Here is a 22,388-nt window from a genome sequence, read left to right on the forward strand (position 1 = left end):
TGACAAAGATACACAGTCTATTGGCTTGCTTGCTGGTACATCTGAAAAATATCCGGCATGAGGACACATCTCTGCAATCACCTGTAAAGTGAAAAGCATTTATTTGTTGCCCTTTGAAAGAAATGAAAAACATTTTGTTGTATTTCCAAGCAAGGATTAAAGGAGACTGAGTTGGTCATAATTGCTGCCTGGCTTGTATTCGGTCACAATCTTTATAACAAGAGTAATGGTTGCTTCTTGTTTTCGATGAAGGGCCCCTCTGTTTTCCACTATGGTTTATTACAAGAGTAATGGTTGCTTCTTGTTTTCCCTGCTCCATATATATATATATATATATATATGACTATTGACTACCCTTGTTGACCTCATTCAAAATTTTAAATTAATCAATAATCACAAGAATTTTCCCCTATTTTTTTTATTATATGAATCAAAATCCTTTATTATTATTTTTGTAAAAAATTATGAAATAGCAACTTGCAAGGTGTAATGGCAGAGTGAGGAGCAAAGGGTTAATGAGAGCATTGGAAAATGCACAAGTCAGACAGAAAATTTCTTCTATTCTCTGGTTTAAACAACTGTCCCACACCACTTACATCAATCTAATTATTATACTTCAATTCCCAATGCCTATCTTTTCCCACCACTGATTCTCCTCTCACCTCTTGAAACCTGGTGAAGAGTTTTGATTCTCCTCTCACCTCTTAGAGACCCCATTGAAGTTAGAATTAGGCTCCATAACAGTGGATGCTCTGCAATGCCAATTTGGTTCAATGACCAAAAAAATTTGCAATGGGGAGCACCCAAAAAAGACATCAAGACAACAAGCAAATTCTACTTAAAAAGAAAATACTAAACAGAAGAGAAAAAAGAAAAAAAAAGAAAAAAAAGAAGAAGGAGAAGTTCTGCAATTTCTGCCATTTATTAGACTCCCATGACCATCCTTCTGGTTTTTATACATTCTGCAAATACATGATACATCCACATTACAAGAGATTGCATCATCCATTAGCCATAGAAGTCACGTGACTTGTAATAGCACGTGCATATAGCCTAGAGCTAGAAGTCACGTGACTTGAACCCAAAATTTAGCTTAGGCGAGCTGGACCTCACAGAAAACACCCCGTTCCATATCTCAGTGAAAGCTCTGACAATGATTCCATGGTGGTAGGGTGAGTTGAGTTGCAGAAAACAGTTAAGAAGCTCCCGGAGATCGTCCTTGGAGTATATCTCATTCTCCAATATCATCTGGAGCATTGACTGCCGGAAATCCAAATAGGGGTCGTCGGAATCTTTCTCCACCGCAATACTCTCTCCGTCCATCCTCCCGAAGCCTCTCACAACAGCCCTCGAGCCCCCCTTCATATCGCTCTCGGTGTCTGAATATCCCGAATATTCAATGCATGGAGAGAACGTGTTGGCGGTGGTGGTGCTTGTGCTGGTGGTGGTGGTGTTCTCTTTCTCCCATAAGCTTGAAGAAGAGAGGGAGCGTTTGTGCCTTTGGCTTGTGGGGCTTTTCAGCTTTGCTTTTGGATTGAATATGTTGAAGAGCTTTGGTTTTCTGCAGCTGCAGCCTATGTCGACTGAAACTGCGCTCCGAATGATCTTTCTTCTGCTTGTCGCCATTGCAGAGAGATAGAAAGAGAAACACAGGTTTTTACACAGAGTGTGTGGGATGAGGCAGTGGAAGGGGTTCTATAAATTGTCTGCATGTGACCTCGGAAGGGCCCCAAAACGATTCGATAACGGGGCTGTTAGATTTTGCTAATGACAGCGCGATCACAACCACAGATGTACATCAGAAATGTATTTAGGTTATATGGTTGATTGGCTGTCATATGTTAGTGTGAGATTCAGAGTGGTGGTGGTGGTCTTTCCTAATTAAATAAACCTTACGGTATTTGGTTCTAAGTTAAATCATAAGTTTGTCATATGTGATTAAGAAGACGTAAGAAATAATATAGATTATAGAATTAGGTAACTGGCGTGACAGTGAGAAGAATGATTTGGGGATCCAAAATTAAAAAAATAATAATAATAATAATAATTAAAGCCACACTTATCTGATGCCAAAAGGTTAGATCCTTTTCTATGGACTTGCATCATACATAACTCTTAAAAATATAAAAATAATTTTAGAAATTTATTTGAAACTTATAGCATTAATTACTAAATAATTAAATTTATCTTTTAAATTTTGTTATTTAATTATCTTCTTTTTTTACATGTCCGTATAAGAGATGAAAAGAAGATTTAAATTAATAACTTTCACTTCATTAGGCGTGGTTACAGCTAATTGAGCTACCTCTTGAGAACATTATTAAAAGTATTAAGAGTCTTCATTATTCAAACTAGTTTTCTTTAATTTTTTTTTCATTATTAAAAGTATGCTGCTTATAATTTTAAGAAGATAATAATAAAAATTGTAGTAGTTCAAACGTTTTTTTTATTTTTTATTTTTATAATATGAAAATTCTATGTGCCTATATTCAAGTTCATTATACAAAGAAAACTCTCGCTTACCGCTTTTTTCTTTTCTTTTTATTATTATTATTATTTATTCAACTCTGGTTTACCGCTTGAATAACCATAGGGTTAGCTTAAGTACTTGTGACATGCGTGGATAGGACTCATCTTAGGTGAAGATGATAGGTGGACGTCCCAGATCACTGCTTCAATAAGAAATACTATTTTTTAGCGGGCAGTTCAATAACTTTGAAATCTTATTCAAAAAAATAAAAAATAAAAAATAAAAACCCTTTGAAAATCATCCAAAGAGAGGAGCTATCTGAGTCATTGGCAAATGTTTTGTCAATTACACCTTTGATGTACCGAATGAACAGAAGCTCGGAATTCTACACAATTTTAAAATTTTAAAATTCTAAGAAGAGGTGTATTTTTAAAAATACACAATTTTAAATAATAAATCATCATTTTAAAGGTTAAATTGTAATTTTATCAAATATTTAAAGAGAAACTTCACTTTGGCCGCCTGAACTTCCACCCGATTTTACCAACTCCATGAACTTTTAAATATCTCATTTTTGACCCTTGAACTTTCAATTACTCTCAATTAGAACCCTTCCGTTAATTTTAGCCGTTAAAAATACAAAAAAGACCAAAATGTCCTTAATTTTTATTTTTTTTTAAATAAAAAAACTTTTGGAAGTTAAAATTTTATATAAAAGTTAGGGGTATAAACGTCATATAACGTTTAAAATCTGACGGAGAGTCCACATTTAAAGTAATTAAAAGTTCAGGAGTCCAAAATGAGATATTTGAAAGTTCATGGGAGTTTATAAAATTGATTAGAAGTTTAGAGGATCAAAGTGAAATTTTTCCAATATTTAACTACATTTTTAAACATTGTATTTTTCGATTGCAAGTTTTGAAATTACAAACAAAAACTACCGACTAGACATTATGACAACAATTGCTATCTTAGTTTGTGCACAACGTGGACCATGGGCTTTATATTATATGAAATGAGTTTATCCTTGATGTCTCCTTTCCCCAAAATTTAAGGCCAGCAAAATGTACGCTTCTCTATCTTAAGAGTCTGATTAGAACTGTGTTTGAGAATTAGAGCTTTTAAGTCGAAAAATGTTTTTTGTCAAAAGTTTCATTTTTAAGCTTTTGCTAAAAGTGTGTTTTGGCAATTTTTAAGTTATTTGAACAATTAAAAGCGCTTTTAATTTTTTTTACCAAACGAATACTTCTTCAAACATGTTTTTTGAGTATTAAACGCACTTTTATACTTCTCAAATGCACTCTCAAACAAGCTCTAAGTCTTAATTCGGGTGGCTAAGGAGTGTGGTGGAGTTTGATCATTCCCACAAAGAATAGAAAATTCAGTCACCTTATGATGAGCTCTACGCAACCAAATTATTTCTATGGAACAAGTTAGGGTCCTAATCATTCCTTTATTGTCATTGGTTACCACATTTTGTAGTTGTAAATTATGAACAAACTTTATTTTCAAACTGAATTCTTCTACAGTTTTTTTTTTTTTTTTTTTTTTTTGACATGTCCGCACAAGAGAGAGGAGAAATTCTTCTATAGTTAGAGCATCTGATTCTCACATTTTTTTTTTACATTTTTAATAAAATTAATAAAGTATATGACATCTGCCATTAATGCATATAATTCTCATATGCATGTAAAAGTCACTTGTTCTGATGACAAATGTAAACTTAATAAACTAAGATCTAACCTAATTTAGCAGAAAACCTTACCGGTGAATTATGGAGTCAAACAAAAATAAAAGGGGAAGGAAAAAGCATGAAACAAAACTTATTAATAATTTATTTATCTTGCCCGCTAGGTGCTACTGTGCCCATTTCTTAATTGGTCAAGGCTTCCATGACTTGTATAACTCCTCTTCTTGGAGAGCAAAGAACAAGCCCTTTTTTTTTTTTCTTTAAAAAAGTTGAACGTGTTCGAATAGTAATTTGGAATTTGCATTAAGATAAAACTGAATCTAACACTAGAGCATCCATAATGCTTTATACATTTTTAATTTTTATGTGAAATGACTAACTAAACCTCTAAAAAACATTTACATCTGGTTCTCCAAACCATATGAATGCATAAACTTTTTTATGATTTTCTCTCTCCCTCTCTTTCTTTCTTTATTCATTTCTCTCCATCTTTCTCTTTCTATGATGTAGAATACATTTGAAAAGTCATTAACTAAAATAGAATAAAATAGCTTTTCTTAACTATTTTTGATAGAAATGTTGAGAATCCATTGTGAATGTTCATCTCTGCAAGTTACATGAGGAAAAAAGTAGCACCCACATTCCAAGTAAACATATCATATTGATAATGTTCATGCCTTTAATATTCCATTTAGGCATTATGTCGTCCGTGATGTTGGTCTTGTAGTAGGAAACTTACGTTATATTAGTATAATATAAGATGGAGCCGTTAACTAAGATTGCTGGTCACGGGGCAATTCAAACAAAGGAAGCCAATCTTCTGTCGATGATCTCGTAGGTATGCAGGCAGTTTTGGATTTTCCTGTCTAAAGTATATAATACAATGAGTAGAATGGTTCTGTATGAGGGCATCAACATTATTGCTGATCTCATCAATAAAAACAACAATTAATAATAATAATACTGACAAAGAAATACACTGATATGATTGTCTGCCACCAGTACAACGAACTCAACACTCAACAATCTATTTCTCTTTTCAAACCCGGCCAAGAAAAAAGCTGTTTTATGGACCAAAAATAAAACGGCATTATCTGCAATAGGATAAATGATGAGCTATGACTCCATAATGCATATATTGAAAAAGAGTTGCATAGATACGAAACAAGATCGTCATCAGTACCAACAGCAGTATACACGTAACAGAGGGCATGGTGTTTGACCATACATGACAGATGGCTGCAGACGGACAATGATTTCTCTATTCTACGGGCTGTGAAATTAATGTTTCTGCCATGAGCAGCTCAGCTACACGAAATAAATGTTTCTGGGCATGAATAGCTCATTTACATCCATTAATTCAATCACAATTAGGAAACCCAGTTAAAGTCAACAGGGTTTAGGGCTAGGGTGGGTTGGGAAGCATTAATAAAAAAAACATATGACATTTGCTTCTCAGATGTTGTAAAACACAGGATACTTTTAGAGACCGGATTAAAAGAATTCATCTAATCCAGTTTATAAGAAATTTATGTCCGTTGGAAAAGTTCTTAGTTTCATAATATGACAATAAACTCATGGTTACAATTTAACTTTCAGTCCGGTTTTTGAATTGATTCCACGGCACTAAGATCCTTGTTCTGATTGGCCCAAAAAGGGGAAACAAAAGGAAAATGAAAAGGCTGTACTTGGACCTTAGATGTTGCCTTGCTAGCTAGACATATGAAACAGATGTAGCTATTTTTACAGAAAGCATGCTTGTGGAGACTTTGTTTGTGTTCAGTAAATGGTAGTAAATGTCACTGCTTTACCAACTATTCAAAAGTAAATTTAGGTTATCTTTTAAAGATGGTTAAGAAAATAAATAAAGTTGTTACAATGCTACAAAAATAAATTTTAAATCATACCAATTGCTATTTAAACACAATGGGATAGTCAATACCATTTATTGTACAATCCTCCTCCCTATATAATGAGCAGAACAACCACAATATAAAAAGGAAGCAAGAAAGGAATCTGACCTTACTGCCTTGAACTCAATAATCGATTATCGATCAAGCTTGCTATATGCTTCGCAACACATGATGAACCAGCCTCGGTGCAAGCGAAAGCATGACTATGGACCCTTTCAATTGATAGAGCAATGCCTGGGACATGCTCGGAAATCTGTGAGTGCAAAAGATAGGAGTAAGATAACCACAGACAGTCAAATTGAAGAATACCAAAGCTAAGGGGAAAAAGTAGAGGAATATATATATAATCTCTAAACAAGCTAAACATCATCAAACAGATTGACAATGATCATACTTGTCACTAAAGCAGTTATAATCATCACCACAAGTATTGCTGTGGAATTCTACATTAACATCATTTCACTCTTTCCAGATGCGTAATATCAGCTGCAATTAATCATAATCAACCATCCTATTTTATTAAGGATTCCCATCATATTTTGTGTCTACTTGAGAGCACCATCGCATAACTACTCAAGCATTCATTTGTCTGACACAAATAGCCATCGCTATTCTCAGATGGAAATTATTGTCATGTACAGCTTATCACCATTAACCTCATGAATCTATGTCATTGAGGTAATAATAAACAGCAAACAAAGAACACAGTAGCTTTATTCCTTGAGTTTCTAAGAAACTAGAATGCGCCACTTGTTTAATTATCATATACACTCATACAAACTTGAGGGGTATGAGGAAGAAAAGATGGGGAGGCGGGAGGCCACATATAGAGGGCCATGGTTGAGCATACATTCCAAGATACAAACTCAAACATGTGGTTGTCCCATGCACACAATGCACATACTTAAACAAAATATCCCTTCTGAGGTTTTCAGAAAAAGAAAAAACCCCTACAACATGCATACACATAAACAAACACATAAGCATCCTTCACACACCTCTTCAAACATTTGAAGTGGACCCCAGTGATCATCAACACCAAACAAAAATGCAAGTTTCTCCTGCTTTTCTCTTACAAATGCCCAATCCGGTGTTTCTGTAAGCTACCATAAAATGCATTTAGTCAGCACAAATTTGTGAATATAGTTTAGTACTCTCATATGAAGAATGCTGCAATCAAAGTCTTTTATTGGAGTAAGAAGCAATATATGCATCTTCATTAATTGAATTTCTTGTAAGAAACAAATTACAAAAATTATAACACAGGTAATATAGTCCACCACCATCAGGGAAACATAAACACTCAAATGCAAATACAGCCAATTTAAGTAATAGGAAAGGAAATTCATATTCTTCCTTCTTTCGAGTCTTAAAACATATATGTTCTGAAATTGGGCAACCAAGTATGGAAGAGGTTATTAACTACTTAAAGGGTGCACTTGCTACATAGAGAAACATAATTCTCAAAGTGTATATACTGTTTTTGCAAGGGTAACGAAATTTTGAAGTATACCTGAAACAGAAGTTAAAACTGCTCTTATATAATTACTACCAGAATAGGCGAATTAGCAGATTTTGGGGAAAAGGGTGACAAATTTAATGGAAGAAAAGTAGAAATGAATTCCTTACATTAAAATGTTTGACTGCTGTAATTGTGACCTGTGAGAAGAATTATGACAAATTTCCACAATATATATTTTCTTGAAAAGAAAATCTGTTACCTTTTTGAACTCTGTCATTGCCATAAAGAGTACATTCCGCATAGTATGATACTGCAAATAAAAGAGCTTGGAAGTTAATTAAGAGATTTAAGTCGCATACACACCCAGAGACAAATAAAACCTAAGCTTTAATCTCAACTAATTGAGTCACCCACTGTGATGCACACATGAAAAACATATCCAGACAACTTATTATTTCTAAAGGAGCCTAAGTCATTTCCCAGAAATGCTAGTAGAATGTCCACTTAACAGGACACCATCAGTACTGAAATAGATCAACTATAAGAAATACTGAACGCTCAAATTGGTTTTTAATATTTTCTGGAAATTTCATTTGCAAACTATGAAGCCAACTGGCATGCTTCTATCACGTATAAAAATTCACCTGCACCAAGTGTGAGCAAGCAGCCTCAACTGCCACAGTTGACCATGACTTCCCGAGAGAGTTAGTCAAAATAAACCTCAAAGCCCTGATTGGTAAAAATCCCAATGATGCCACAATGAGACTAAGTGCAGCGCTTAAACTTTGTGACCTGAAACCAGAACAAGTATCATTAATCCATAAAAGTGCTTTCATGTTAGGCTGTCAAAGGTTTAACAGAACCAATTGATATGCATTACAAACAAGCAGAGGCCAAAATTCATACTCATTAGGTCATTACGCAGTGTGTTTTTATGACCCAACTGATAAACATGTATCATATACCCTTGGCCCTAGTCCAAATACTTTCAGGCTGCACTGGGCTGCCTGGTTGGCCACCAGTCCATTAACACCCCTAGCGTCCTCACACGTAGAATGTAAAGTAAGGGGATGGGGAATGATGTTACTAATAACAAAGAAAGAATTTTACGCTATGATCTTCCCAATAATAGACTGCTCCCTGGATTGTGGGTTTAGTGCCAAAAAGGGGTATAGTCCAATGCAATATGCCACCTATAAAACCAGTCAAAATGTCAACAAAAAGGCTCCTTGAAGTGAGAAGAACATGAGGAGGTAGCATGATGATACCAAACAAATCAAGTTTCAAACTTAAGTTGTCATCACCTTCTCTGAGGACCTCCTAAACATATCAAGAGCAATATATGAACCAATAGAGTGCCCAACCTTCACAGAGAAATTAAATGTCAGCCACTAAGAATTTCAGGGCAGAAACCAGAAATCAACTTCCACTATATTACGTTCTTTCATGGGATCACAGCAAATAGTACAAACGATTTAATGACTTTGCTCTAATCCAAAGGAGCTAATTAAAGGATTACAGCAATAAAAGAGAGCACTGACTGAAAACAACCAATGGGCACAAAGCAACATATCTAAGCAAATAACTATAGTTCAAAACTGGAATTTATGACTATTTCCCACTACCCAATCACCCAACAAAGACATGCAATAATATTGTTATTTAAAAGCATTTTTTATCAATGTCTAAAACTCTTCTTTAACAAGAGAAATGCAGTATGAAGAACAGAATAATGAGAAACTCATTGAAAATTTGGAAACACAGTACATGTTAAATCAATTAAGAAATAATAATTCCTAGCCTATGAAAACTTTAGAGATAAATCTCCCGCACAGGAGGCTGGGAAGATATTGTTGAAACCACCTTACAGTTGATTGCTTTTTGACTTCCACATTAGCAAAATATCAATTCTCAAATGTGCTTATGCACCCCAAAAGAAAGTTATATATGAATCGAAGATTGACAAGTATACACTAATCCATTTGAATGGCAGACTGGCATGCATACACAACTGTGGCTAGAGGCTAGACAACAGTTTCGAAAAGTGTCAAACTTCCAGTTTTCTGAAACAGCTTCAGATATAAGCATCCAAGTGTTTTGTACTCAATTTTCCTTCTTCTTTTTTTTCCTCTTCTTTTTTCCCCTAGTGCTCTACCACTTACTAAAGGAGAACATGGATGCCAATTTTGTACCTGATGGGCTAAAGTAAGAATTCTGTCCGGTTATTAAGAACCAAGAAGTTAATCCTATGGCACTGGTCATCAGCATTCAAACTAGAATTCATAGTTGATAAAAACCAACACTTCAATCTATGATTTTAACGTGATAGTGAATGAAAATTTCATTTTTATGCCTTTTCCACAACAAGGAACTTCCAGAAGGCCAGCATCATAGTGAAAGAATAAAACATTGCAACTATAAAATGAAATTACCAGTAATATAGGAACTTCAGTATTTTCTAGTTCCTGCTTGATGAAATCCATCTGCAAAAGCATGAGATTGTAAGCAAATTGTAGTTAGATGCAATAACTAAAAACTTCTTACCAGTTAATAAAGGGAAAATAAAGATCGAATCTGGAAGTCAAAGTTGGAGTCCTATAAGAAAAAAAAAATCTTGGCAGTACAAGAGACCCATTTGACTTGATTAAATTTCCTGGAGAAAATTCAGTAACTTGGAACATGTCTAAATTATCTTACCAAAAGAGTGCATTGTTAAAACTCACACAGATCAATTAACAAGTTTCCAAGGATTTCATAAGAGCAATGACTTCAATCTGATTACTTCTGTATGGTACCCAATTCACTTTGTTTGTAAATTCACAATCCTGACAGAACACGGTTTCCAGGTGAACAATATGCTCAAACAAAGTGAGTAAGAAAGTTACCTTATGATCAATTTGTTCTTCTAATGAGAATAACCTTCCACGCTCCCAGTTCTAGCAAGAAGAGAATTTCATATCATAATCATGCCCATTCTAAGAGTTAGTGAATATGTGCGTGAGTGTGTGTGTGTGTGTAAAAACAAAGGAAAAGAAGGCAAAAAGGAAAAGAAGGGGAAGAACTTAGAGATACTCACACAGAAAGGAGGACATCCATTTCCAAGCATCATTTACCACACATATAATATAAGTAGGAGTCAAAGAAAGAAACTTCCATGATTAACTGGTTCCTTTGGCTCAATCTTTCTAAGAAACTTAATGTTAAAGAGAATTTAGTACTACAGTCTTTATTGGCTTTTACATTCAAAAGCATATAGAAACATATGTGGTTGGCTATGGTCTCAACAAATCAAAATCGTGAGGGAGACAAGCTAGGCCACAGCTTGACTCCAATGTTTGCCACCCATAGCAAGAAGTTCAAAGATAGTTTAGCTCCCAAACTCCAAAGGCCATCTATTGCTTTAGATTCCTAGAGAATATTCAGAACAAAGCTAAACATAACCATAGAAACCAACTTCTTAATATTATTGTATGTGTGTGTGTGTGAGAGAGAGAAAGAGGGAGAGAGAGAATTCATTTCAAGAATAATATATTCTTTGAAATTTTAATTATCATGTCAATACTTCCTATGCATTCCATGAGATAAAGGAGTGCTTATTTCTAGGCACAGAGGCATTTCTACTCAATCATGTGACTGGTATCAATTCTACACTCACAAGCTTCCAGGATGGCTATCAAAAAACTGTAGTTCAGAAGGTTAACCACTACCTTGAGACATTACTTAATTCCTAACTCCATGGACACCACCCGTTACTGTATGCTTTAAGCCCTTACGCTATGATATCTGATATCAAGAATGGTGATAAATGATGTATTCTTTACTATCTTTAGAGAACAGTGTATCACTGTATTAACAAAACCATGAGTAGAATAGAAAAAAAAAATTAAAAATAAATAAATGAAACCATGAGTCGCATCAACAAAAGAAAGACAGAACAATGCAAGACATAAGGAGATCAGCATAAGAATACGAAATTTTGCATATTTATAGGAGAAATGAAGAATTTTAACATTCTAATTGTAACAATTTCTAAAAGCAGTAAGGTGTGGAATCTATTATTAAATATTAAGTTGATAGATTAAGTTGAGCACCAAACACCGCTAAGAGTCAAGTGAATGGCACAATACGCTTCCACTTCCCTGCATGAACTATATCCTCCAGTCTTCTCAATTATAGAACCAAACGAATATTAGTCATATACTGCTGAACACCAATATTCCACAATTAGCTCAATTAGCATATTCGGGGTCAGTTACACAGATTAGCATCATATCTCGTAATTCATATTCATAATGTACCTGCTAAATGATATATGACCAGTTTTCTCATCACCAAACAAAGAGCACATTGCTGGTTGAATTAGGGAAGACCTTTACAAAATATTCAGGCACTAGTCAAGCTTCACTTTTCAAAATTTGTGTTCATTACGGACGTTTACACTACATGAGCCTCCTTTCTCGAGGCTGGGATCCAATAAACAGAATGGTGTAGTTCTAAATACAGCACAATGAAGGGTTCAGAAACAATAACAATTATGCAAAGAATCAAAACTGCCAATTGCTTAATTTTATATTAGCCAAGTGTAAAGTACCTTTTTCGTGTGTGATATGTGCCCGATAGCTGGTGATTATCACAAAAATGTGCAATCAATTAGCTCATAGATCACAGCTCAAAGGTAGAAAATTAACATGAACAAGAAGCAGCCATGTCATGCCTGTTACAGATGCATTTCCTCCGAGAAAATCGTACAGTGATTCCACGAAATCCTTATAAAATGTAACAACACCTACATTAAAAAATCCTTCTCAAAATTAATTCAACAACAACCACAAAGAAAATACGTACAACACACAAAAATGAAACCAAACTTGCCTGGATTTCCAGGGATGAACAAAACATTCATTTTAGGATCATCGGCACGAATCTCCAGCAATTCAGTCGTGTAACTAACCAAAAATGATAGTAGAAAAGACTAAGCAAAACATCATTAAATTTTTTTTACCATTAACCTGCATAGACAGCAACGGAAGCTGATATATACCTTGACACAGTGCATAATCGAAAACCAGCACGCCTCTTAGTTCTCGAAGAATCTAATTCGTCTCTTGCCATATCTTTGCTTGCGCACTTTGATCTATAGCTCCTCCTGAAGCATTACATGCTAAGCAAATTATACATACGCATCGACATGAGAAATTTGCAAGGAGCAGGCTAACATTACTAATTTGCTTTGGATTTATGAAAATTTGAAGTACACAGAATACAGAGACTACCTGGCGTGGAAGGAGAGTGAAGAGAGACACACGGGTCGAGCAGTGGGCCGAAGTAGCATTTCTCTTTATCTCTTCCCCCCTTCTTTTTTTCTTTTCTTTTTCCTTTTTTTTTTTTTTTTTTTTTTTTTATAACTGAAATAGGATATTATAAATTAAGTGGGCCGAAGAGCAGACCACTTCAATGAGCGGGCCTGCTTGATTGCTAGTTGCACAATCCACTGGGCCCATCAACTCCAACAGTAACTTTCTGTTTTTTACTTTCTCGTGTTTTCTTTCCTTATTTATTTTCTAGAAACAACTAAGCCTATTCCCTCCAACGGACATCTGTTATTATTTTTTTTGTCTTCAAATGATAGCTTAATCCGGTGTGGACCACGCCTCATGAAGCGGAAGTCATTAGTTCAAATCTCTCCCTCTCTTTCCTTGTGTAGACATGTCAAAAAAAAAAAACACATTTATTTTATTTTTTTTAATCTTTTTTATCTCACACATGATCATTTTAGTAATGTGTCGAGTTTTTATCCAAGTTAATAGAAAATGCTAATAACAGGGACAAATTGAAAGTGTCGAAGACTTTGAGATAAGTAATTACCCCCTATATATTTTTCTTGAAAATAATTTGCGATACTTTCTGTTGCGTTGCGGGACAAAAGGTTGAGCTTTTTAAGATTCAGAGACCAATAATAATTTGGGAATCAAAATTTCAGAATTTTTGTTTTTGTAGGAATATATGCCGAACCTTCTATTAGATAATTGTGTGGATTGATGTGGATGTATAATATGTATTACCAAATTTTGTATATATTGCAAATCATAAGACTTTGTCATTGTGGGCTAGAGTCGTGTGGACTATCCAGGTCAATCGGTCCCCCAATCTGTATAGCTCATTGAAAGACCCCTATGTTTTGTAGCCTTATGGGGGAATCAACAACAACGTAGACTTCGCACCCCACTTGCGACATATACTTATTCAAGAATCAAAATCAATAATGCTGCCTGTAATACTAAAATGCATGTTGAAGGAAATTGAAAATCAAGGAAACAGGTGTGAACGTGTGGATGGTGGGTTTATTTGTGCATGTTTGGAATTGTCGTAGGTAAGTGCTGATGGAATTTGCCCGGACCGTCCAATTATTGGTTTATAACTCTACTTTAATTATAATTACATTATTATTATATGACTAATATATGAGGATGGTGCAAAAGGCTAGGAACTAACTAATCAAATATTGGATAAACCCAAATCCATGAAGCTAACTGCCCCAACCAAAATAAAATCAAGGATTAGGTCACTTTTTTTTTGTGATGTTATGAAGAAGACAAGAAAAGTATAATGGACCATATACTTGGTTGGTTTAAAGGTTGACCTAACCTGCCGAACACTGTTTGACATGTCAAATTAATATGTTACCGTGTTTTTTTGAGAAGTGACTTGACCAACTTTTCAGTAAATAGATTTTTCTCACCTTTTGCTTTCGATTCCTTAAAGGAATTTGCTTGGTAAGTGGTAACCACGAAATGAGAGGCAAGACTGGAGAGAGTCTTCTAGAAGTTTGAATGCGACGAAATTGGAAAAAGATGGAAAAAAAACAAATGAGAGAGACAGAGAAATATACAATTAAAGATGAAACCAAATGAGACTGACAATTAAAGAAGTAGTTGGTCTCTTTGAAAGTTCTACGAAAATGCCTCGTTACATTAATTGGTTCATATCATATGACTCACGCCAAGATTGGTGCACAGCAATGAAGTGGATGGGACCTAGCCATGCCTAGAGTTAAACTAACCCAACTAAAACGCCACATGCATTTAGTGACAGATTGAATATTATGCCAATCTATATGGTTGTTGGACACACACAACACCTTGGCAATGTGTGGACAGGAGGATAAACTTGTCTCCAATCAATCAATATATATATATATATATAAAATCATCAATTGGGCTATTAGTTGGTTAAAGTTGGTCTAACATGACACTCCTATTTGGCACATAATTAAGAGCATTCAAATTACTTTATACATATTTTATCCAATTTTTTTTTTTCTTTATTTTAGATTGGAGATAGTTAACCGGATGTGGACAATTTTTTGGGGGAGTTGTATCTCAATTTTACATAGCAATCTATTTTAGCCAACCCCGATATGCAAATGGTCTTAAACAAATGCCAATAGGCCATAAAAACAAAAGAATAATGATAAAATAATCTCAATTGGGATTGCAATTTAACAAACATAATTAAGTCGGAGATTCAAACGGCTTAAACATACTAACAAAACACTTCAAAACTATTTTCACTTTTATATCACTTAAATACTAATGCCTTCAAATATCGGGCTTCTACCTAGTAATTAATTCAGCTTTCGATTTTAATAATTGAAATGTTTAGAACTATAAACCAACAATACTCTTCATTGTTTATACAAAGTGTATATTAATTAAGAATTTGTTCATGAAGGCATGATCGGTGCCACTTTTGTTTGGGTGAGGCAAATGATGCAATCCTTAATTTATCCTTAGTTTATCCATCATTCAATCCAAAGGAAATATAAGAAGAACACATATCAATTTAATAAATTGAATTAATTATAAAATTTTAACTTTATGATTTCGTATGTGAAAGACAAGTTTGAAAAGAAAAACACACGAGAACACACACCAACCACACACGTACACAAATAGTTTACGTGGTTCGGCAATATGCCTACGTCCACGGGGCGTGATCCGGTCTCCTTCTTTACTATTGAGAAATATTGAGTATAATGGTACAAGCCTGAACCGCTCAAGTTTAATATCCCAAACCCAAGCCCTTAACCCCTTGTACACCCCACTCAACTGTCCCTCTCAAATATCCAGTAAAGAAAAACTCTCTACACTTTGTAAATGTCACAAAGTGCTCTCACCAATTTGACTTTTCCGGATCCCCACTTAACCAAAGGACTGCATGTCCTTTTATAGTGGCTAATCACGAAAAATAGGAGAACAATTTTAATCCAATTGTTACTGGGAAAATGAAACTATCATGAATACAAAGTCTTTTCCATGATAAAGATAAGCATTGCAACCCACATGTTTATCCACACACGTTTTCTCCAAAAAATCAAATTCCAAGTTGTTCTTGGACTCTTTTTAAAACTAACCTTATCCTCTTATAGATAAATATGACTTGAGTCCACCAACTTGAATATTGATATTTTTCAGCAGTTATCTTCACACTTGTTGATAATTTGAGCCATTATCAACAATTATGCAAGGACCTTTTATTGGCAATTGATCTATTAATTTGTATTTTCTTTTTCTTTTTTGTTAAGTGGCAATTGATCGATTTGAGTTCACACCATTTTGTTCATGTATGTCTGGGTCAATGGCGAGCTCAGGCAAAGCTGGGTCAACGAAAAGCTAATTGGCAAGTAATACCCCTGTCCACCTCTACATGCTGATAAAATTTGTTTGAGGTCCCACAGAAAAGCATAAAGAAAAAGAACTCAAAGTTGTCTCTACTATACCCAATTTCTCACCATTGACCCCATCTCCAGGTCTTTCATCGTGTGATCAAGTCGTTTATTTATTTATTTTGTCAATTTCTGGGTGTGTGACCAAGTCGCATTAAAATATTAAGTTTAAACCTAATTATGATGGTTAACATCACTGAAATTTCGGAAGATTCGAGGAAATAAACTAAGAAGTCAGAGGTCTTAACTCTTACGCATGCAACTATGCAAGTCATACTAAAATATTGCTATTTTTTATGTTAAAATTCTGAGGTTAGAGCATCTCCCGCAGTTGATGACTATTTTAATAATTTAAAATCAACTTTTTTAGTTTAGCTACTATTTTTTACACAATGAATTCCAGCATATTATCTATTTTACAATTTACTTTATTTAAATATTATTTTTTATCATAGAAAGAGGAGAGAGGAGAGAGGAGAAAGAAAGAATAAAAAATGTTTAGAAGGTGTTACAATTAATTTTCAAATATAAAAGTTCACTGTAGCAAATTTTAAGAACATTGTTATTCTAGAAGGTCTATTGGAGTACCAAAACTGCTAAATTTAACTTAAAAGTTAGTTTAAAAGCCCTGTTGAAAATGTTCCAAGTTCCATGACATAAGTAAAACATGAAACTAATAGGTTTGGTTTAACATGAAATTAATAGGTGTTTGAGTCTTGACCTACAAATAAGGATTTATAGTAATTGTTTGTCTAAATTATTAGTTATTTAGGCTAAAATCGTGCACAAATAAATTTTAAGCTGTTTGACTACTTATTCAAACAGGTAAGTCTCGATAGTTAATTGTTGTAGATTTCAATCCTTGATCTACCCCTTATCATTTGAACAAAAGTTGAAAAACACCGCTTATGAAAAACCATGATTTTAATTTGTGTTTAGTGAAAAAAATTACTAAAAATCCTTGTGTGTTAAAATAGGTTTAAATTCAGGACATTGGCTTTGATAATATATTAGACAATTACTTATTCAAAAAACTTGGCCACTAAGAAAGTGTAAATTTAATAAATATTATTTTTTTAATACAACAAATCAAGATAATCTCCGAGATTAAAAAGATTTGTTGGAGTGATGTAAGGAGGTACGTCGATTAATCAATTTGATAAAACCAATTATTGAATACTACGAGCCATTTGTATGGAATCAAGCTAAAAACAACGTGGAGTTTATGTCAACAGCCGCCTCATAAGAATCACATACGTTAAGTGGACACGCCTATAGGCCTATATCAGTATTACACGTGGGAGAAGTCAAAGCAAAGCTCACATGCCTCTATCAGATTTTACACGTGGAAGAAGTCAAAGCAAGGCTCACACCATCCTAAAAATAGGACGCCCACACCGTATCCCTTAAAGCTGCAGTAAAATGACCAAAACCCGTTAACAGAAACCAACCGCCAAAAAGGGCCAAGTAAAAACCTGTTTTTGAAGAATCCCGAAATATCCCTTCAACGCAATTGCGTGTAAAATAACGCAGAAGCGTCCGAGCCAAGAAACCTCCCCAATAATTTGTATCTTTTCGCTTTAACCAAATCACCATCGGTGCCTTTAACAACTGCATAACCATATATATATATATATATATATGGAACTTTCTTTTTCCGCTAATTCAAGCTTTCGTTTCAGTTTGTCTGCTTCTTCTCTCTCAAGCCAAGAAGATCACATTTCTTACAAGGAATCAGAGATCCTTCTTGCAAAGGTATGAACTTCCATTCCTTCTAAGGAATATCTGATCCTTAAAAAACCTTGTTAATGTGTTTTTACTACAATGTTTTTTAACTGTTACAAAGAGTTTCCATTGGAGCGGACCCCTTGAACCTGTCAAATGGACATCTTTGGTGTCTTTGAATCTTTCTGCCATGGATAAGAGGTCCATTTGTGCGGTTCCTTTGGTTTAGATAATAACAGATAATCTTGAACAAGCTTTGATGTTAATAATTTCTCTGTCTTGTATTTTTGTTCCTCGAGAATTCTCGTTTCAATGAATTTGGCTCTGCACAGTAAAATTTCTAAATAAAGGGACTTGGGTTTGCATGTATTGCAGGATTTCAGAGGGTGCTTGACGTGCACGGAATAAAAATGTTGGGGGATCTCATAACCAGAGTTCTTGTGTATGTCGCACCGATTTATATTCTCATAGATGTTCATCTCAGATCTTGAAATTCAATTTTCGTTGTTGCTAGCTTGTTACGATTGATTATTCAATTGGTTTTTGGAATTTTAGCCGAATTTTTAATTCTTTTTTTGTTTAATTTCTGGGTGGCAGGCTGATTCTTGGTTATGCATATCCTGCACTTGAGTGTTACAAAACGGTGGAGAAAAACAGAGTCGGCATCGAAGAACTTCGTTTTTGGTGTCAATATTGGTAACAAGCATTTTTCTTTTCGCTTAATTTTGCCAGGAAAAGGCTTTTTTTTTTTTTTTTTTTTTTCTTTAACTTGTTATTTCAAATTAAAGGGCATTGGATGAGTCGATGGGAGTTCAATCCATCGTAAGCCAGAAAATTACAGTATAATTTGTCAATAGGTCAATTCAATTGGGCAGCCTCGTTGTAGGACCCGGCCCAGTTGAACACCTGTCCGAGCAGATGGAGGCCGGACAGCCTCTGATCCGAATCCGGCAATTCGAAATGTGTTTGACAAGATGTTTCTTGACGTTTCTTTCGTTTATTCAATAATAATGCTATTGGTTATCCACTCTTGTAAATGGGCTTATAAATTAGGACACGGAAAGAGTTGGGTAGAATTTATGAGAAATAAGTTATTTAGTTGGTCATCAGCATCATGTGATAAATTTTGATTGATGGGCTACCATTTAAGCTGTTGAAGAATGAATGATTACACATGTCATCACTCATCAATACACATGAAATTGAATCTCGCCATTGTCATCAATTGTGCAGGATTCTTGTGGCAATTCTTACGGTTCTTGAGAGTGTGGCGGACATATTCATTTCATGGTATTCCTGATCATCTACTTTGTACATTACTCTCAATCATCTTTACTTCAATTAATTTGTGATTAACTTATGCTTATCTTTTTGTGAAGGGTGCCCATGTATGGGGAGATGAAGCTGGCCTTTTTCATCTATTTATGGTATCCAAAGACCAAGGTAAACGAGATCTTTATAGATTCAAACCAATTCATACTTTCAAATGCACCATGTTTGTGCCTGAGAATGTAAAAAACTTTTGCATAATGCAGGGGACCGGCTATGTGTACGATAGTATGTTGCGGCCATATGTGGCGAAGCACGAACCGGACATCGACCACAAGCTGCTGGAGTGGAGAGCAAGAGCCTGGGATTTGGCCGTTTTCTATTGGCAAAACTGCACAGAATTGGGGCAGACAGCATTCCTCCAGGTCCTGGAAAAATTTGCTGCTCAGACTGGAAGGTTTAAGAAGACAGGAAATGAGGTGGGTTCTCTCATCTTACCCTGTCCCCTCCGGATATTTCCACCCGGTACTTCATAATTTTGTATTGGATTTACAACATGTGTTATGTGTCAAATTAAGTCATATCAAAACATTAATATAAGAGCAAGAGTATATATATATAAATATTATCGTGACCCATTTAATTAGACACTCAACTCTAACTTATTAGTTTCACGTTGAGTCCGTGAATGGTGTAAGAGTTTGACGGTCCAAACCCACCTGATCAGGGAGGCTGGCTTGGGCAGGGGCTCTGTCACTGCCCAAGTTCATACGTCACAAGTTAGCAAAGAAGCTCTCATCGTCCGTTGGACATGGGCATTAATTAATATTAACTTGTTTAGGTTGTTTTGGTCTATTTTGTACAACAAAAGAAAAATTGTTCAATAAAATAAACCAGCATTTTGATTTACATTAACACAAGCTAAACCAACCTTTGCAGAGAACAAATCACGATTCCGGCACGTCCCCGCCGCCGCCCCCAAGCGGGCCGCCCTCATTCCACGGTTCATCCAGGAAGCGAGATAGTAAGTCAGGCAAGAGCAACAAGTGGCCTCCGGCTCCGAGCGCCCCTCCATTTCCCGGTAGCCTAATCAACCACTTCATGGCCGAGCCGCCAAAATCCGAGGTCGCACACGCTCACCTCTACAACCAAGCGGAGTACGGGTACCCGGACGACACGGACCACGGCCCACCCGCTTCCCCAGAAACCCACTGGAACCTAAAGTCGAGGCGCGCCCCAAAACCACACCATTGATCAGAATTGTACAAATACAGAAGAATTCATTCATTTCATTCTTTTGCTCTGCTTCTTGTAATACACGTCTCTCCTTTTCTAGTATTCGAACACCGTAAATTTTTAAAGCCTAGAAAAAGCGAAAACTATTCTGTCAAACCACATTTACGCACACACAATACAAGGGCATAAGAGGCTCGTCGTTATCTGCTCACGGTGACCCGAAAGGTGTGGAGGATCCGATGGAGGAGTTGGGTGAGGTAGGCGAGGCAGGAGGAGAGGCGGAGGCATAGGCGGCGGAGGAAGTGAGTTGGACCGGAGGAGCCAGGGGAGGAGGACATAGGCTGGAGGTAGGCCCAGGCGGCCTGTTTGACCAGGCGGTTGCGGATCGAGATCTCGTGCCCGGGGGCGGCGGTGGGGGACCCGATTCCGGCGGCGGAGGCGGGAAGGAGGTCTTTGAGGGAGGTGTATGCCTGAGAGGACTTTAGGGTAGTGGAGAGCAGGTCCAAGTCCAGCTGCGGTGGCGCCACGCCGTTTTGATGTGGGAGGCTGTTGGAGCCGTGAAGGGTGGTTTTGGTGCTGGAGAGGAGTGAGAGCTTCGTGGGGACCACCACCGACGTAGAGATCGAGTGCCTGCGTCGTAGAGATGACGACGTCGGCGTCGGCGTCGGCGTCCGAGGCGGCTCTGGTTTTAATGCGGCGGAGTCGTCCATGTTAGAGCGACCCTGAGAGAAAGAAAAAGAGAGAAAGAGAGAGAGAAGATAGTGTTGTTGTGGCGGCTACCGCTTTTGCAATTATTCTGTGAGGACTACGTTTTATCGCCTCTGAGCTAGTGTCGTGTGCGTGTGTGAATGTGTTTCAGTGTGTTATCTTTTGCTAAATTCCCAATGTGCCTTACACACTTTTTTCATGTAGTTTATTATACACCATCCGATTGCCAAATTTGTCAAAAAATTACACCAGAACTCTTCTATAATTACGAATCACCGTGTGATCGACAACTCTTTTATTTATATTTTGCTCATACCTATCGTCACTTCTATACTATAGTAATATCACATATATATATAACATAGCTCTTTGAAAAATAAACAAAAAGAATTACATACTAGATAAGTGTAAACAAGGTTTGAAAGAACTATACTTCTAGCGTTAATCAATTTGTCTGGGATAACCATTTAACTACACCTTATCTTTTTACTTAATTGTGTGGATTTTAATTTGTCGGGGGTTATTTTAAATTTTAGCTATTATAAGGTTTCCTTGTCACGCAAGAAAAAAAAAAGATGCTGATGGTGCACGCCACTAATTAAAAGAAAAGAAACAGTTTTGGTGGGATTGAGTGGATAACTTTTTTTGGGTCCTGAATTTGACTACACTTTCTGGTGGAAGCCGCTGCCTGTGTTTATTACTTATTGACTTCGTGCCAATAGTGACCCACACAATGCCGTCGTTTAAGACCCTCTCTCAGTTCTCACTTCGTAAACTTTCCTTTTTCCTTCAATAAAATGAATTATTACATTAATTAAATTTACATTTTAAATTTTGTTAAAATAATATTACATATTAAATCAGTATCTTACCTTTAAATTTATTGGGATAATGTAATAGTATTGATAGTGAAGACCGCCACATCATATCAATAAAATAAGAGTATAATATGCAATATTTCTCTAATAAGAATTGTATTATTCCCAACATTTTACTAAAGTTTGATGGACGTGGAAAGCACATTTGTAGAACGTTTGAGAAGTGTGAAAGTCAAATTGAACACAAAGATGTCTCTTATAAATCAAACATATTTTTTGGAGGTGGGTGACCTTGATTAAATAAGTTTAATTCTTATTAACCAAATATTTAAACCAAAAAATCCATAAACATAGGAGTTAAATAGAATACCC

The 22,388-nt window shown here is 35.7% G+C and overlaps 4 protein-coding genes across 5 annotated transcripts; 1 reads left to right on the forward strand and 3 right to left on the reverse strand.

Annotated features, from left to right (window-relative positions):
• Positions 1 to 543: 543 nt before the first annotated feature.
• On the reverse strand, positions 544 to 1,737 carry LOC132161751 (Ovate family protein). Its single transcript, XM_059571933.2, has one exon. It carries the CDS (start codon positions 1,624 to 1,626, stop codon positions 1,060 to 1,062), a length of 567 nt encoding a protein of 188 aa, XP_059427916.1. The 5' UTR covers positions 1,627 to 1,737; the 3' UTR covers positions 544 to 1,059.
• Positions 1,738 to 4,693: 2,956 nt separating this feature from the next.
• On the reverse strand, positions 4,694 to 12,867 carry LOC132191540 (alpha/beta-Hydrolases superfamily protein). The gene is made up of 14 exons (XM_059606618.2): positions 12,809 to 12,867; positions 12,577 to 12,681; positions 12,408 to 12,481; positions 12,250 to 12,321; positions 12,127 to 12,155; positions 10,421 to 10,471; positions 9,968 to 10,018; positions 8,840 to 8,899; positions 8,646 to 8,728; positions 8,180 to 8,327; positions 7,795 to 7,845; positions 7,072 to 7,176; positions 6,182 to 6,326; positions 4,694 to 5,468 (listed from the first exon to the last, which is right to left on the reverse strand). Exons 1-13 carry the CDS (start codon positions 12,865 to 12,867, stop codon positions 6,183 to 6,185), a joined length of 1,032 nt encoding a protein of 343 aa, XP_059462601.2. The 3' UTR covers positions 4,694 to 5,468; position 6,182.
• Positions 12,868 to 17,936: 5,069 nt separating this feature from the next.
• On the forward strand, positions 17,937 to 20,513 carry HVA22J (HVA22-like protein J). Of its 2 annotated transcripts, XM_059607453.2 has the most exons (7): positions 17,937 to 18,015; positions 18,361 to 18,427; positions 18,583 to 18,681; positions 19,219 to 19,275; positions 19,365 to 19,428; positions 19,521 to 19,733; positions 20,194 to 20,513. In XM_059607453.2, the coding sequence occupies exons 2-7, from the start codon at positions 18,396 to 18,398 to the stop codon at positions 20,506 to 20,508; spliced, it is 780 nt and encodes a 259-aa protein (XP_059463436.1). In that variant the 5' UTR covers positions 17,937 to 18,015; positions 18,361 to 18,395; the 3' UTR covers positions 20,509 to 20,513. The 2 variants fall into 2 exon arrangements, with proteins under 2 accessions (XP_059463436.1, XP_088367598.1); XM_088511472.1 differs by lacking the exon at positions 19,219 to 19,275 and having other exon boundaries at positions 17,938 to 18,015.
• Positions 20,514 to 20,688: 175 nt separating this feature from the next.
• Positions 20,689 to 21,398, reverse strand: LOC132192192 (uncharacterized). Its single transcript, XM_059607454.2, has one exon. The coding sequence runs from the start codon at positions 21,198 to 21,200 to the stop codon at positions 20,691 to 20,693; it is 510 nt and encodes a 169-aa protein (XP_059463437.1). The 5' UTR covers positions 21,201 to 21,398; the 3' UTR covers positions 20,689 to 20,690.
• Positions 21,399 to 22,388: the final 990 nt, after the last annotated feature.

Source organism: Corylus avellana, chromosome 10 (assembly GCF_965113065.1).
Source record: "Corylus avellana chromosome 10, dhCorAvel1.hap1.2, whole genome shotgun sequence".
NCBI classification, from domain to species: domain Eukaryota; kingdom Viridiplantae; phylum Streptophyta; class Magnoliopsida; order Fagales; family Betulaceae; genus Corylus; species Corylus avellana.

What these genes read in the sequence shown, in the direction of transcription:
- LOC132161751 (XM_059571933.2), bottom strand. Translation starts at nt 1,626, where the DNA reads ATGGCGACAAGCAGAAGAAAGATCATTCGGAGCGCAGTTTCAGTCGAC.
- LOC132191540 (XM_059606618.2), bottom strand. Translation starts at nt 12,867, where the DNA reads ATGCTACTTCGGCCCACTGCTCGACCCGTGTGTCTCTCTTCACTCTCC. An exon ending in GTTCATCCCTGGAAATCCAG is followed by an intron (nt 12,322 to 12,407) that starts GCAAGTTTGGTT and finishes TTTTTAATGTAG; the next exon opens with GTGTTGTTACATTTTATAAG. An exon ending in TTAGGAGGTCCTCAGAGAAG is followed by an intron (nt 8,729 to 8,839) that starts GTGATGACAACT and finishes CTGGTTTTATAG; the next exon opens with GTGGCATATTGCATTGGACT.
- HVA22J (XM_059607453.2), top strand. Translation starts at nt 18,396, where the DNA reads ATGTTGGGGGATCTCATAACCAGAGTTCTTGT. An exon ending in TATGGTATCCAAAGACCAAG is followed by an intron (nt 19,429 to 19,520) that starts GTAAACGAGATC and finishes TGCATAATGCAG; the next exon opens with GGGACCGGCTATGTGTACGA. An exon ending in TTAAGAAGACAGGAAATGAG is followed by an intron (nt 19,734 to 20,193) that starts GTGGGTTCTCTC and finishes CAACCTTTGCAG; the next exon opens with AGAACAAATCACGATTCCGG.
- LOC132192192 (XM_059607454.2), bottom strand. Translation starts at nt 21,200, where the DNA reads ATGGACGACTCCGCCGCATTAAAACCAGAGCCGCCTCGGACGCCGACG.